At 44.4% G+C, this 13,895-nt stretch overlaps 1 protein-coding gene across 1 annotated transcript in view; it reads left to right on the top strand.

The window, feature by feature from the left end:
• The window catches only part of LOC126235549 (myosin-9-like), a 139,068-nt gene extending 128,667 nt beyond the window's left edge, over positions 1-10,401 (top strand). Inside the window, exons 4-5 of the mRNA XM_049944266.1 lie at positions 4,528-4,697; positions 10,040-10,401. Of these exons, the coding sequence (XP_049800223.1) occupies positions 4,528-4,697; positions 10,040-10,401 (532 nt within the window). The remainder of the gene's footprint in view (positions 1-4,527; positions 4,698-10,039) is intronic.
• Positions 10,402-13,895: the final 3,494 nt, after the last annotated feature.

The following is a 13,895-nucleotide window of genomic DNA, read 5'->3' as shown; positions in this document are numbered from 1 at the left end:
CGAGCGGCAGTCCGTCTGGCCTGGGAGATTTGTTGAGTGCTCCCTTGTTAAGCGCGTCCTCGATGTCGTCCCGTGTAATTCCACCTAACAGCGTCGCCGCTGCTGCAGTGTCGAGGGTGTGCGACACGTGCTGCAGTATGTCGTGATCGTCCGCTTCCTCTTCCTCTGTATTCACCTCGTCGTAAAACTGGCGATAGTGATCTGCAAAGGCTTCTGTAACCGCGGCCTGAGTCAGTACGACCCTACCACCTGGCAATACGAGGTCCGTGATCAGCTGCTGTCGGCGTCGGCGGCTGTCGAGCACGATGTGATGCATAGACGGGTTTTCTCCTTCCGCTCGGTCGTGACGTCGCGATCGCACGACGACCCCCTTCAAACGTTTCCTCGTAAGAGACAATATTTGACCTTTAATTCGGCGGCTTTCCATTTGTCGGTTTGGAGATGGTGGTTGGCCGTCGAGTTCGCGAAGCATCGTGTAATAAAAGTCCAATGTGTGACGATGCCAAGCTGCGATATCTTTACCGAATTGAGTTAGCACACGCCGAAACGCTGGTTTTGCACAGTCCACCCACCATGCTAGAGTCGAAGGATATCGGGGAAGACGACGTTCGCAATCCAGCCATGTGTTGGCGATAATTCGACGGCATTCCGGGTCTTGAAGATGTGCCACATTCAGCTTCCAGGGTCCTCGGCTGCGCCATATTCGCTGCTGTTGTAGAGTGAGTGTGTATATGAAAGCGCTATGATCGGAGAAGGCAAGCGGCCAACGTTCGGCGTCCAATACTCCCGGCGCTAGAGCTCTTGAGACATAAATGCGGTCTAGGCGACTGGCCGAGTGACTAGTAAGATATGTCGGCCCGGGACGGTCACCGTGCACTGTCTCCCACGTGTCAGTGAGAAGCAGATCACGAACCAGGAGCCGAAGTTCTTGACAAGTCGAGAAGTGTGGGACTTGGTCTTTGGGGTGGAGCACACAGTTAAAGTCGCCGCCGAAGATATATTGATCGTAGCGGCTGATAAAGAGGGGGGCGATATCCTCCGAGTAGAACAGCGATCGTTCGCGGCGTTGGTCAGTTCCTGATGGAGCGTAGATGTTAATGATGCGTGTGCCCAGTGCTGTGATCGCCAGCCCCCTTCCTGACGGAAGGTAAGTCACTTCTTCGATGGCAATTCCGTCGCGCACTAGTATTGCCGTACCGCTGCCATTCCGGTCCGCCGGTGACATATGTGTCACGTAACCGTAGAAAACGGGGAGGGCCGCTATATACACTTCTTGCAACAGGGCAATGTCAACATCCGAAGAACGAAGCATCTCACGCAGCAACTGGATCTTCACTGCTGTTCGTATCGTGTTGAGGTTAAGCGTGGCGATACGATATGCTTGTTGCCGAACCGCAGGTGTTAAGTTATCCATTAAGACTGGAATTGCCTATGGCGCTTCTGACTCTATTGACATCTCCGCATCCCCACAAACCGCACCTGCCGTCCTTTCTAGAGAGCCGGCGCCAATGGCGTGGGCCCTGTTGGCGTAACTTGCATGGTTCCGTCGTCGTCGTGGTCATCCGCCCACGTCGGGGAACTCAATTCAAGATCTGCTTCCCTAGCGTCCTCAGGACTCGGCATGGGTGCTTGCACTACAGAAGGTGGTGGGCAGCATCTGTCCTGCATATCGGCATCCGATGTTGCCACTGTAGGTATATGTGGTTTGTCCGCAGTTCCGTTCGGTGGTGTAACACTGCAGCAAATGGCGGCTGCCTCTGTGGTAGCGTCGTCATTGAAGGTGGAGTCTTCGTCCTCTGGAGGCTGCGTCGCATCCCGTTCGGAAGTTGCTCTACGCCTCCGCTTCCGTCGCTTCGGGGAGCGTTGCTTCCTGGAGTGTCCTTCTGTGTCAGACGACGGCAAAGATTCCCGACGTTCCGGCACAAAGGCAGCTGTAGGAACAATAAGCGAGTCTACGGCCATGCTATCGTCATGTATATTGTTATCCGTCGACGGGGGCGGCTGCATCGGAATTGAATCCGTAGCTTGTGGAACGGGTGTGTCGTCATCGCCCTGTATTGGAGGATGGAGCCGCGACCCAACAGTGGATGTCGGCTGTCGTGGTGAAGTGGTAGCTGTCGTGAGGGCTGCTGCATAAGTCACGGGAAGCAGCGTCGGCTGCGATGGCGGGTCTGCGTCAGCCGGCGGCAGTTGCGTGATTCGACGTTGGAGACATTCTGATCTAAGGTGTCCCTCCTTCCCACAACCAGAGCAGGTCGTTGGTTGCCCATCGTAGATGACGATGGCACGGCAGCCACCGATAGTCAGATATGAAGGTACATGTCTTTTAAGTTCTATTCGGACCTGGCGGACTCCATTCAGCACAGGATATGTCTGGAATTGCGTCCATTTTTCCGCAATATGATCATGGACCGTGCCGTAGGGGCGCAGCGCTGTCACGACGTCCTCCGCCGGTAATTCGAAAGGAAGTTCGAAAATTCTGATCGTGCGAAGTCCCATGCCAGAATAATCGACGTGTACAGTCCCCACATTGCCATCAGCATGGCAGAAACGGAGGCCCTGTTTCGTGTCCCGAAGGATCCGTTCACATGTTGCGTCGTTGATGATCTTGACATATACGATACTACTCACAATGGACAAGTGAATGCCGAGAATGTCGGTCGCCGGGATTTTAACTTCTTCTCGTAGAAATCGTTCGACTTCGAGTGCTTTGGGCCGTGCAAATTCGTTGCGGAACGTAAATTTGAGCGTCGATTTTCTGTATTGGTGCGCCATGGTGATCTATTCGCTGAGTACGGCACGCGCGAAACGGCCGAGTACGATGTAAACAACACAAGCGCTCGCTCCGCGGCAGGAACACAAACAGCGCGTCCTCACCGCAGCACAGCCAAAGGCCAACTGTTTACTCTGCTATAGAGGCGGATTTCTTCCGTATTGCACTGAAATGCCTGCACAGCAGTGTATATGTCGCCAGTACGTACAGTATGTCTTGCTTGAGAACAAATTTGTTCCACCCACTCACGGAACTTGCTGTCGACTACAATGAAGACCACTCTACTTTTTGTTCTCTTGTATTTCTAATAGAGAACCCAAATAGAAATTTTCAGAAATTTACCTTAAAAATGTTTTCACACAGAAATATTTTCATAAAACAATTCATCCCCTATTTCACCCTCTTGAGGTTCGAAATTACAAAAAACACTGAAACACGTATTTTCTTTATTTATAACCGAGAAAGCCAAACAGCAAATCCATAAATGTAGCTTTAATCTAAATGTGTGTCCGGAACCTGTTTCCTTTGTTAGTTTTACATCAGCTCTTATTTTCATTGAACCTTTGAACTCGCCGGCCGGAGTGGCCGACCGGTTCTAGGCGCTACAGTCTGGAACCACGCGACCGCTACGGCTGCAGATTCGAATCCTGCCTCGGGCATGGATGTGTGTGCTGTCCTTAGGTTAGTTAGGTTTAAGTAGTTCTTAGTTCTAGGGGACTGATGACCACAGCAGTTAAGTCCCATAGTGCTCAGAGCCATTTGAATCATTTGAACCTTTGAACTCAGACAATGCCAAGGCGTCCTGCATTTTTCTCATATGGATGCATTGTCGTTGCCAGTTGCGAAAATGTATCCGTCTGTCATCAGGAACAAACACGATATACCTGATCTGTCAATTCCAGAAGAATGAATAAATTACTTTAAGTTTTTCTCTGTAATATTATACATTAGTTTGGCAAATACTTCGCACTATTTCTGTGGAGGAATTGTTGAATAATAAATCTGAGTCGAAAATTGTCATGCCACAATGGCATGTGAAAGTAAAAAACTATTAATTTTTTTTCTTTGTCCACTAAGTTACTGACTTGAGAATATTCATCTTCTAAGTTATATCGGTAGTTTTTCTTTCTCTTTTACAGCCAGTATGAAATACAGCTAAGATCAGCGCTAACGACCATAGAAGCACTGAGGGAGGCCCTTAAAGAGGATAAGAAGTGCGCCAAAAACAAATTTGAGGTACGACACAGTAATAGCTTTAAGAATGAAACGGGACCATGTGTACATAGTAAGACAGTAGGCAATCTGGTGCATTTTTATGTAGTTTACGACATGACTGTTAACCATGACAGCAACTGGTAATTGGGCTGTTATGTAATTCGGCTCATTTGTAATACTGCTCCCTTTCTCATTCACCTGTCACTCCCTCCCCCCCCCCCTTCGCCTCTCCATCAAATGCCTTATGTCTAATGATGTTGGAGTATTATGCTTTTGCCCAGTGTCACTTAGTGCTCCTATGCTTACTCCAAGTAGAGTGCCAGATCATACCACCAACTGGCTGAGCAGAGGCAGCGCCACTTATTTCCAGTAGTTCGAATAGCAAAAATTATCATGATGAAGCACATCCAGCAGCTGCAAGCAGTTTGGAGGAATAGTAAGACCGCATTTGAAAGTAAGTAATTTCTCATTATTGTTATTATTGGTGCTGTTAGTATGAGTGGTCATATACTTACTTTATTCTATTATTATTGTTTAAGAACTCCAAGACTCCACACAGCCACCAAGGCAGCAGCAACCTTAGCAGCTCAGCTCCCTGACCTGTTGCTAATTCAGCAGCAGCAGTTCCAGCAGCAGTCTCAATTTGAGTGGCGAGGCCTGCTAGCATTCGATCGACCCCAGCCAACAGCATCATTGAAACTGCAGTCGAGTGCTATTATTATTATTACTACTACTACTACTACTACTACTACAAGCAGAATTCTGCCACATCTCTTCACTGATACATACAATTTAATAGCGAGTGTCAAAGCGTATGAATGTGGGTCCAGTACCAAACAGGGACTTTGAAGTTGTCATCAATAAAGAGAATCCACAGTGAAGTGGTACTAAACTACGCTGTACAGGGATGGAAATAGACTACCTTTGTGATAGGACTGAATATGTATAAGGAAAACATTATTGACGAGTTTAGTGAGCTTTTCCACACTGATTAATGTTGGTATGTTAAAAGGAGAAGAAGCAATAGTGGATCTCTGTAGTAATGCTTGAGTTGAGAATTAATAGTGCGATCATATACATGAAGGATTCAACTGGGCAAGAACTGTATTGTCCATTAATTATAACGTCAGACTGACTGTGCTGCTGGCTGCAATATTAGAGTGGCATTCCATGACTATGTTACCTGTTTACACACCAACAAAGTGAAGTTAGACCAGCTATGGCTATGTATAAATATGTGTATTCGACCTGTACTATAATCTATAAAAGATGAACCTATAACTGTAACCTCTATGAACACTGAATATAGTGATGGGATACAAAAGTATGTAATTACTGTGATAGAATCAAATACAATACAAGCCGAATAAAAGGTTTATAAATATGAAATATTTAGTCAATACCGAATATATATATGTACATCTATAAAATTAAAAATATATTATGATAAAATATTAATGACACCCACCACCATCATCAATAAAAAACGTATAGGCTTAGAGGGCGTATTTTACATAAAAACACAGTTTCAATAACTATTTCTTCATATTTACAGCATTTCTTCAAAATAAAGAATTTTTAACAATATTTTGAAAAACACATAATTTTAATGTTTACCTATTTTTATATTCACAATAAGAACAACTTGTTTGGAAAATACAAACATTTTTATTTTAAATTTGTCACATATACAAATAAAATTTTCTGGGTGAACACAGTAATTGTCTATACAACATCTATGCAGAGACACATATGAAACTACTGCTTACTAACAGAGGCAGAGGAGGATCTCTGTGTGCATGTCAGTACTGTTTCTTTACTTGTTGCACTTATATATACAGCAATAAGTAAAAGAATAGCACACAAAGGTGCACGCACACACACACACACACACACACACAGATATTTCATATATATACGCACACACACACACACACACACACACACACACACACACACACACAGATATTTCATATATATATACACACACACACACACACACACACACACACACACAGTTTGCAGATAAAAAGTATATACATGTTCACATAAGCACATATGAACAAAAATCTATGACAAGTCATTCTTGTTACCATTCCTTATACACTGACACAAATATGTCCATCTACTAACAAAAAGCAATAAATAGCTCATTCACACACACACACACACACACACACACACACACACACACACACACACACACACACACATACGCACACATGCATTCTATCACATTCATGTGAATAATGTGTGAATGGTAGAGATCTAATCCCATCACCACAGATGAATCGCTTGTCGTCATGACCTAACAATCTGTCATTTGTTGTGTAGGGTGTACCACATGCAAGCAGCCAAAGGACTTGACACTCCATATGTGGGGATATAGGTGGAGAACCATCAACACCATCTAGCATGCACAACTTGCAGTCCTAGGTCATTAGTGATATTGTAGCCACATGCTCTACACCCTTAGCCCACATTTGGGTGGTGCCAGTATCTGTATGGTATGTCTACATCTTACATTAGTGTCCCACAAATTCCTCAATCTGAAAGCCATTGGCCCTGCCTTTCATCAGACCGATAACCTTATTATTTTATGGTGTTTTACCATAAGGTTTATTAGCCATGTATCCAGACGTATCAAATTTCTTTAGGATGGCAACTAATTACCTCATATGGGTCACATCCATACACCCAGTAGATGAAACTGTCTGCATCTATATAAAGTAACTTTGGGTTGGCAAAGTGTTGCTTGGCGAATTTGTAATGAAACCGGTACAGCCGGCCGCGGTGGTCTAGCGGTTCTGGCGCTGCAGTCCGGAACCACGGGACTGCTACGGTCGCAGGTTCGAATCCTGCCTCGGGCATGGGTGTGTGTGATGTCCTTAGGTTAGTTAGGTTTAAGTAGTTCTAAGTTCTAGGGGACTTGTGACCTAACATGTTGAGTCCCATAGTGCTCAGAGCCATTTGAAACCGGTACATGTTGAGTTTGGAGAGGTCCAATAAACACAAGCAACATGGATAGGCGTCGTAAACCACACCAAAACCTTAGCCATTTCCAGAGCGACAAGTTGTTCATTGAAGATTGTGCCCCACTTAAAATTTGGCGAGGTGTAATAATCTTGTGTACCATAATGCCTATTCCATCAATAAAGCAGGCAAATATCGCAATAAGTTCTTAAATTTTCCATAGTTTTCCGAACCATCTGCTTGTTCATTAATTAAAAAAAAAATCTTTTTTAAAATCGCCCTCCTTTCGGTATTTAAGTTAATACACTCTTCCAGCCAGGGACTCAGGTCAAAGGAAATGGTACAGGCAATTCTGACAAGTTTGATTCACAATCCGAGCCACTGCTGGAGGTTGCAGTAGTGAATGATGTTCCTCTGGTTGTTAGCAGCTCGGGAATGGAACCATTACACAGGGCTAGGTGCTCTAAACAAAATGACATTATGCTGGGCACATCATGAAAATCCTGGAATATTCAAGGTCTGCCTCCATGACACATCCTGTGTCAGATTTAACAGCACACCATAAATCTTTTTCTCCAATTGTATGAGTGAATTGTCATCATATATTTATTATAACCTTCCCATTGGCAGGGATTGTTGCTTGGCATGCCCATATTAAGTTATTTACATCCACATAGAGGATATAAGTCGAATCATCATTAGACAGCCTGTACTCCACCTCACTCATTTACAGGTTGCTCGCCTTACGATGCCAGTGCATCCACTGGCAAAGCTCCCCATAAATTTCACTTGTTACAGTGGGAGTATATCAACATCAGACATAAGGTTGATGCTGACATATATCTGTTGTAATATTGCATCCCAGAATAGCCCTGGTACTGTGTAATAAAACGTAGGATCCAGAGAGTACATGTCCAAGCATACATTCCAGAACTTCTCAAAAATGTCCATGGGCAGTTGTACATTGGCGTTCATATATAATCTTGCATACTCCCCTCAGTTAGTGATACTGAACTCCTGCCATACATTCACCAAATGCACATACTCTGCATTCATTATCTCAGTACCTGTAGTGCCACTAGAGAATGCAACATGTTGGACAATGGGTTTTCACTCAGACTCTTCCTCGAATCTAGGTTATTCACAAGGAAAGACCCCCTTCGTTGCCGGCCGAAGTGGCCGTGCGGTTAAAGGCGCTGCAGTCTGGAACCGCTACGGTCGCAGGTTCGAATCCTGCCTCGGGCGTGGATGTTTGTGATGTCCTTAGGTTAGTTAGGTTTAACTAGTTCTAAGTTCTAGGGGACTAATGACCTCAGCAGTTGAGTCCCATAGTGCTCAGAGCCATTTGAACCATTTTTGAACCCCCTTCGTTGTCACAAGTTGAAACTTTGCATCAGCGGGATATGCTGCTCTAGTGATACACATTTATCTGAACGTATCGTCTCAGAACGTTTGTGAATAGATGCAGACATGAACTGAAGAGAATCCATGGAGCGGACTCCAGTTTTAGATGTGAACCACTTGGGGAGTGAAATATACCATTCAACAGCGTTAGGTATGACAGTGAGTTTGTCTTCTCTTAAGCCAAAATCACCCATGTGCTCAACAAGAAAGCGAGCATCATACCCACTGAAACTGTGAAAGAAAATGAGTATGCGTCATGGTAACTGGTATTTCAAGTTGCAAGCATTGTGAGATACATTGCAGAACTCCCCCGTTAGATGATGGTGACCTCTATGAGGAGTTTCTGCATCTTTATCCAATGGCAGTCCACAGATATGAGAGTCAACAGGTTTCTTGTGCAATTCCTCATTCTCTCAAGAGCTGGCCATGTGATCGTTGTCGCTATAACAGCAATCAACTTCCCATACGAGCTTTTTGAGCTCAGTGAGCAGCCATCTCGCAGGATTATCCCATACGTATGATCTGAAACGAGAAAGATTTGATATGTATGTACACATAACTTGAAATGCAGCCACATTTGGTGTGTGTTATTCAATGAAGGTTTTATGAGAGGTAGTGGGATTACCTTTACAATGTGCCACAGGAGTAAGAAGACACTTGAAGACACTGTAAACTACAAAGGAGCATCGCTCCTTGTTGTGGGCTTCTTAAGCTTTAAGCACTTGCCTGCCTCACTTGGCATTTCCACATGCATTGGTTCCTGGTATGACCAATGAACCAATGCTGGTTGAAGCAAACAAGTTGAGGTATCGCCAAAAAATGGTATGTCCGATTGATGTTCTAAAAATTTGGTAGAAAGGAGGTGGAACTGTTTGTCCACTACAGAGGTGCAGCTACTTTATGCTTTATATCCTTATTCTTATTTTGCACAGTTTGCTTATTTTTTTCTGGCCTTACTGCAACCAGCCCATAAACATGCACAGAATACTTGGGAATATGCCTCTCACATTTTGGTAGGTCCTAGATTTTAACATGGAACTATTCACTGTTGAAGCTATAATGGCTGCAGACATTCATTTTGTACTTAGTACAACTCTGCCTTCTGCTCATAATTTTTGTCACAAGTGAGAAGTGACCATGTGAAGTAAAATATATCTCCCTTAGGAGCATTTTAGACATTAGCAGCTTTATCTTTCAGAAGACAAATGAACCTAGACCCCCACTTCCCATTTACTGGATCCTAGGCACATGAGTGCACATCAAGGTGGAGTACATGAGTGAGTGCCTTACCAGACTGTCTTTTCTGCATTTTAGAAAACTGACCCAGGTGAAATTCCTCAAACAATCTACAATTGAATCACCCCATGATATCACACCATTTTCTACGGAAATGTCAACAATGCCTAGCTCTCTCCAACACCAATGGCGCTACTATTTCTTTTTGGTGGGTGGGTGGGTGGGGGGGGATTTTCACAGCTTACAGCCACACCACACTTAATAGCAGGATACTATAGGCTTCCAACGATTTTATGAAGTTCCCTTTCCAGAATGGGCAAACATGCTACATGCATTAAGGAAAGTGTTTGGGTCCCTTTAGCCTGCACACAGAGACAGCTAAAGGAAGTGTGTGACTTAGCTAACAGTCCTTATTAACGGGCTTGGCTGGTGTTGAAGTGTTACTGTTACTGCATAGCAAGCATGGTGAGCGTTGGACGCCGCACCAGTCCCTTCTGGAAGTATGCCGGTTCCACAGTCAAGGCTGCAACAGTAGTGGTGCTACATCAGCATGGGCTGGTGGTCAGCATTTCGACAGCTTGGGCTGTGGCACTGGAGGCAGTCACCAAATTGAAGGCCCAGACCACAGAGAGAGTGGTGTTATGATGGCAGTGCGAGGTGGTCGTCATTGCCAATGTAACAGCCTGAACTGTAGCAATGGGAGCGTTGACCAGCGAGAAGGATTGGGCATCGGAGAGGGTGGTGTTGCAGCAGCAGTACAATATGGTGGTGGTGGTGGTGGTGGTGGTTTTGGTGATTGAGGCCAATTTGATAGCCCAAGGTGTGGTGATGGAGATGGCCACCAGTGGGAGGGTCCAGGCTGTGGTGTAGTCGTCGTAAGACCACCACCCAATACGAAACTGGTAAATATCTAATGATTCCGAAATAATAAAAACACAGCATACTGTCATTATTAATAATAATTTCCAGCTAGATACGTATAAAACGATCGCTACGTTCATTAGCGAAATACGCCTCTAGTAGCCCATCTTCAAACAAGTGTGCCAGCCCTCAGAAGCGCACCCAGCATGGGTGTTGTTGGAGGTGGAGGTATGTGGCACAAGCTGGATAGTGCTTTATTACATAAACCATGTATACTTACTTTCACCACACTCTGCCAAGTTGTTCAAGCTGAACATCATCCAATGCAACGAAAGCTATAGGATGAAGCACATTAAAGTAACTCCGACGAATGGATACGACTGGAACGTGAAAGTATGCATACAACACCTCGTGACGTGACACACACACCACGAGTACGCCCGCCACGTGCTCCACACCGGTTCAGAGCGAAGTGTGAGCTGTGTCAGTGGAGCAGTGCAAAGGTGACGATAGTACTATCAGTGGAAGAGCGGGTGGTCGTTGTGGAATCTCAAAAAACATTCCGAAGCCTGCCCGCACACGATAAAACATGGCCGCAGTTCAACAGGAAATACTTCAGAGTCCTACCAAATCAACCCAACGTCTGTCGCAAGGGACCAGCATATCACGTCGATCATGTGGACAGATACACCACTTGGACCTGCCGGTGGATCACTAACGAATGCCTGTTGTTCATTCACTAATACTGGCAAATGTTCCTCATCGCCTCCAGTTTTGTGAGTTCCTGTTCACTGAATAACAATGAATGGCCTGGAAATCGATCTGTTCTTTACATGCCTGATGAAGCCTGATTTCACCTAAGTGGTTATTTCAACTCACAGAATCACAGGTTGTGGGCAGCGGAGAAGCCACATAACTTCCACGAAACACCATTGCATGATGAGAAGTTTGGGGTTTGGCGTGCAGCGTCTGCACACCGCATCATCAGTTCCATCTTCTTTCATCAGATGCTGACTTCGGCGTGTTTCATTGCCGACATTTTGAAGCCTTTGTGGCATCCCTCATAGTGTTCAAGAACGCAGCAGAACATTTCGGATAAGACTGCAGTAATTCTAGCAGTTCGGCTTCGATCTGCATCCAGCAACTTGCTGGCCAGGGCCCAAGATTGCCAAGGGATGAGTGGTGGTCACTTTTAACATCTTCTATAGTGAGGTTAGTACCGTATTTCCCTTCCTCTGATGTGTTTCCTTCTATCCTGGATCTCTGTTCTTCGGGCGACTTCTATTTTCCCCACCCTTTACATCAATAAGTACGAAGTGCCCACACTCTTCGAGGAAGCCCTGAACATCAACAACAATGTTCGTCCACTGGGAATTCATCATGAAATGACACGCCTGTGATACACGTGTACCTTTATAGGGCTCGCTGTACAACCCCAGTCAAAGACGAGTAACTGAACAGGAATCATGCACTAATACTGCAAACGCAGCATTGCCTTGTGGGAAGTTTTCTGATGATTCAAATTCCATTCGAATGCCAATGGTACCGTTTTAGTACTCTCATTTTTTTTGGAGCAGTCTATCACTACAACTGGTGCCAAGTCCAAAAACTAAGTTGGCTGACTATACTTCCAGACTCATCTTCCTCGTAGTAAGAAGAGCGAAACAGCCAACACATTTCATATAGTAGACTGTGTATGCTATTTACCCTAGTCAAGCTGTAAGTTATTATCATATCGAAAATATTCTGCGTTGATTAGTTTGCAGTTGTCGAACACACTCAATTCCTCTTTCATATTCCATCTCCTGTTTATTCGCAGTGCCATAATTAGGTAGCATGATTCCAGAATGAGATTTTCACTCTGCAGCGGAGTGTGCGCTGATATGAAACTTCCTGGGAGATTAAAACTGTGTGCCCGACCGAGACTCGAACTCGGGACCTTTGCCTTTCGCGGGAAAGTGCTCTACCATCTGAGCTACCGAAGCACTACTAACGGTCGGTCCTCACAGCTTTACTTCTGCTAGTATCTCGTCTCCTACCTTCCAAACTTTACAGAAGCTCTTCTGCGAACCTTGCAGAACTAGCACTCTTACAGCATCCTGGTGCTCCATGAAGATTTTGCTGAGGACACTGCTGCTTAAATAGTATTTTTTTCAGCTTTTTCTTCTTTAGTCTACCTTGGGCTGCATTCATTATGTGACTCAGTTTTATTCCAGTACCCAATTTAAGTTTGGCGCGAATTGTCTTATCAAGTGTGAATGCAGCAAAACACTGATCTACACCAATATCTCTTCTTCAACGTATTTGCTTATCTTTAACAGCTAAAAGTCTGTCAGTGGTCTGTCACTCCCCCAAACCTTTATGTGCAGTGTACAATATTTCATACTCCTTGCACACGTCGCCTAGTAAGTTAATACCTTTCTCACCATCAGCCAAATGCTTTTCCAGCTGAGTTCCGGGCGCACAGAAGTTATATCCCCGGAGGTGCAATTCAGCTGACAATGGTGTGGTACCTACCACACATGGTATAATAATATACGGTTTGGCATTTGCGCACGCTGTCGTATACCAAATCTCGTGCGTTCACACAAATGTCGTGCGACGAAGGGAATCCAAGGCATTTTACTAAAGCCTTGTCCCCTCTATGTCTTCTGACAGAATCTTTGAGATGCACATCTGGTTCAGTGCTTATATGCATTTGTTCTGTGTAAAAACTACAGGCTATTTCACGCCCATTGTCATCTTTCAAGATAAATGTTCTTGGATTCGTACGTCCCACTTCCGAAACTGTAAATATCACCGTTGAACAGTTCGCTAAGAATATCATTTTTCGAATGCTGCCTTGTATTTTGAAATACACACCAGATCACTTACATAATATTTCTGCTTTTGTCGATCCATCAGTTTGATATGATTGTACTCTGTATTAAGTTTATTATCGTGGACACCATTTTTATCGTTATGTGATGAATATTGTTATACTGATTGCTTGTTTCAAAAGGGTTCAAATGGCTCTGAGCACTATGGGACTTAACTTCTTGGGTCATCAGTCCCTTAGAACTTAGAACTACTTAAACCTAACTAACATAAGGACATCACACACATCCATGCCCGAGGCAGGATTCGAACCTGCGACCATACTTTTAGCAGCCATAATTTCCATGACTTGCCTTCCACACCTCGATGGCTTTGCGTTATGTCAACATGTTGCTGCATACTACGCTGACTTCGAGATTGCTCGCATCTTCTATAGCCTCTCTTCAAATGTCTGAAATTGTTTTTCCAGTCTTGTTGACCTTAGTATTTACTACACTGATTAACTGCGAAAGGGTTCTAATACTTTCTTGAGGATAATTTTTCCCGTTAAAGTTTATTAGAGGATTTTGTTTAATATCTTCCAATGTTTCTTTTATTTAATGAACAGCTTATGCAA

The sequence above is a fragment of the Schistocerca nitens genome, chromosome 2 (assembly GCF_023898315.1).
Source record: "Schistocerca nitens isolate TAMUIC-IGC-003100 chromosome 2, iqSchNite1.1, whole genome shotgun sequence".
NCBI classification, from domain to species: domain Eukaryota; kingdom Metazoa; phylum Arthropoda; class Insecta; order Orthoptera; family Acrididae; genus Schistocerca; species Schistocerca nitens.
The sequence above is the reverse complement of the archived record's forward strand: the minus strand, read 5'-3'. Positions and strand labels throughout refer to the sequence as shown.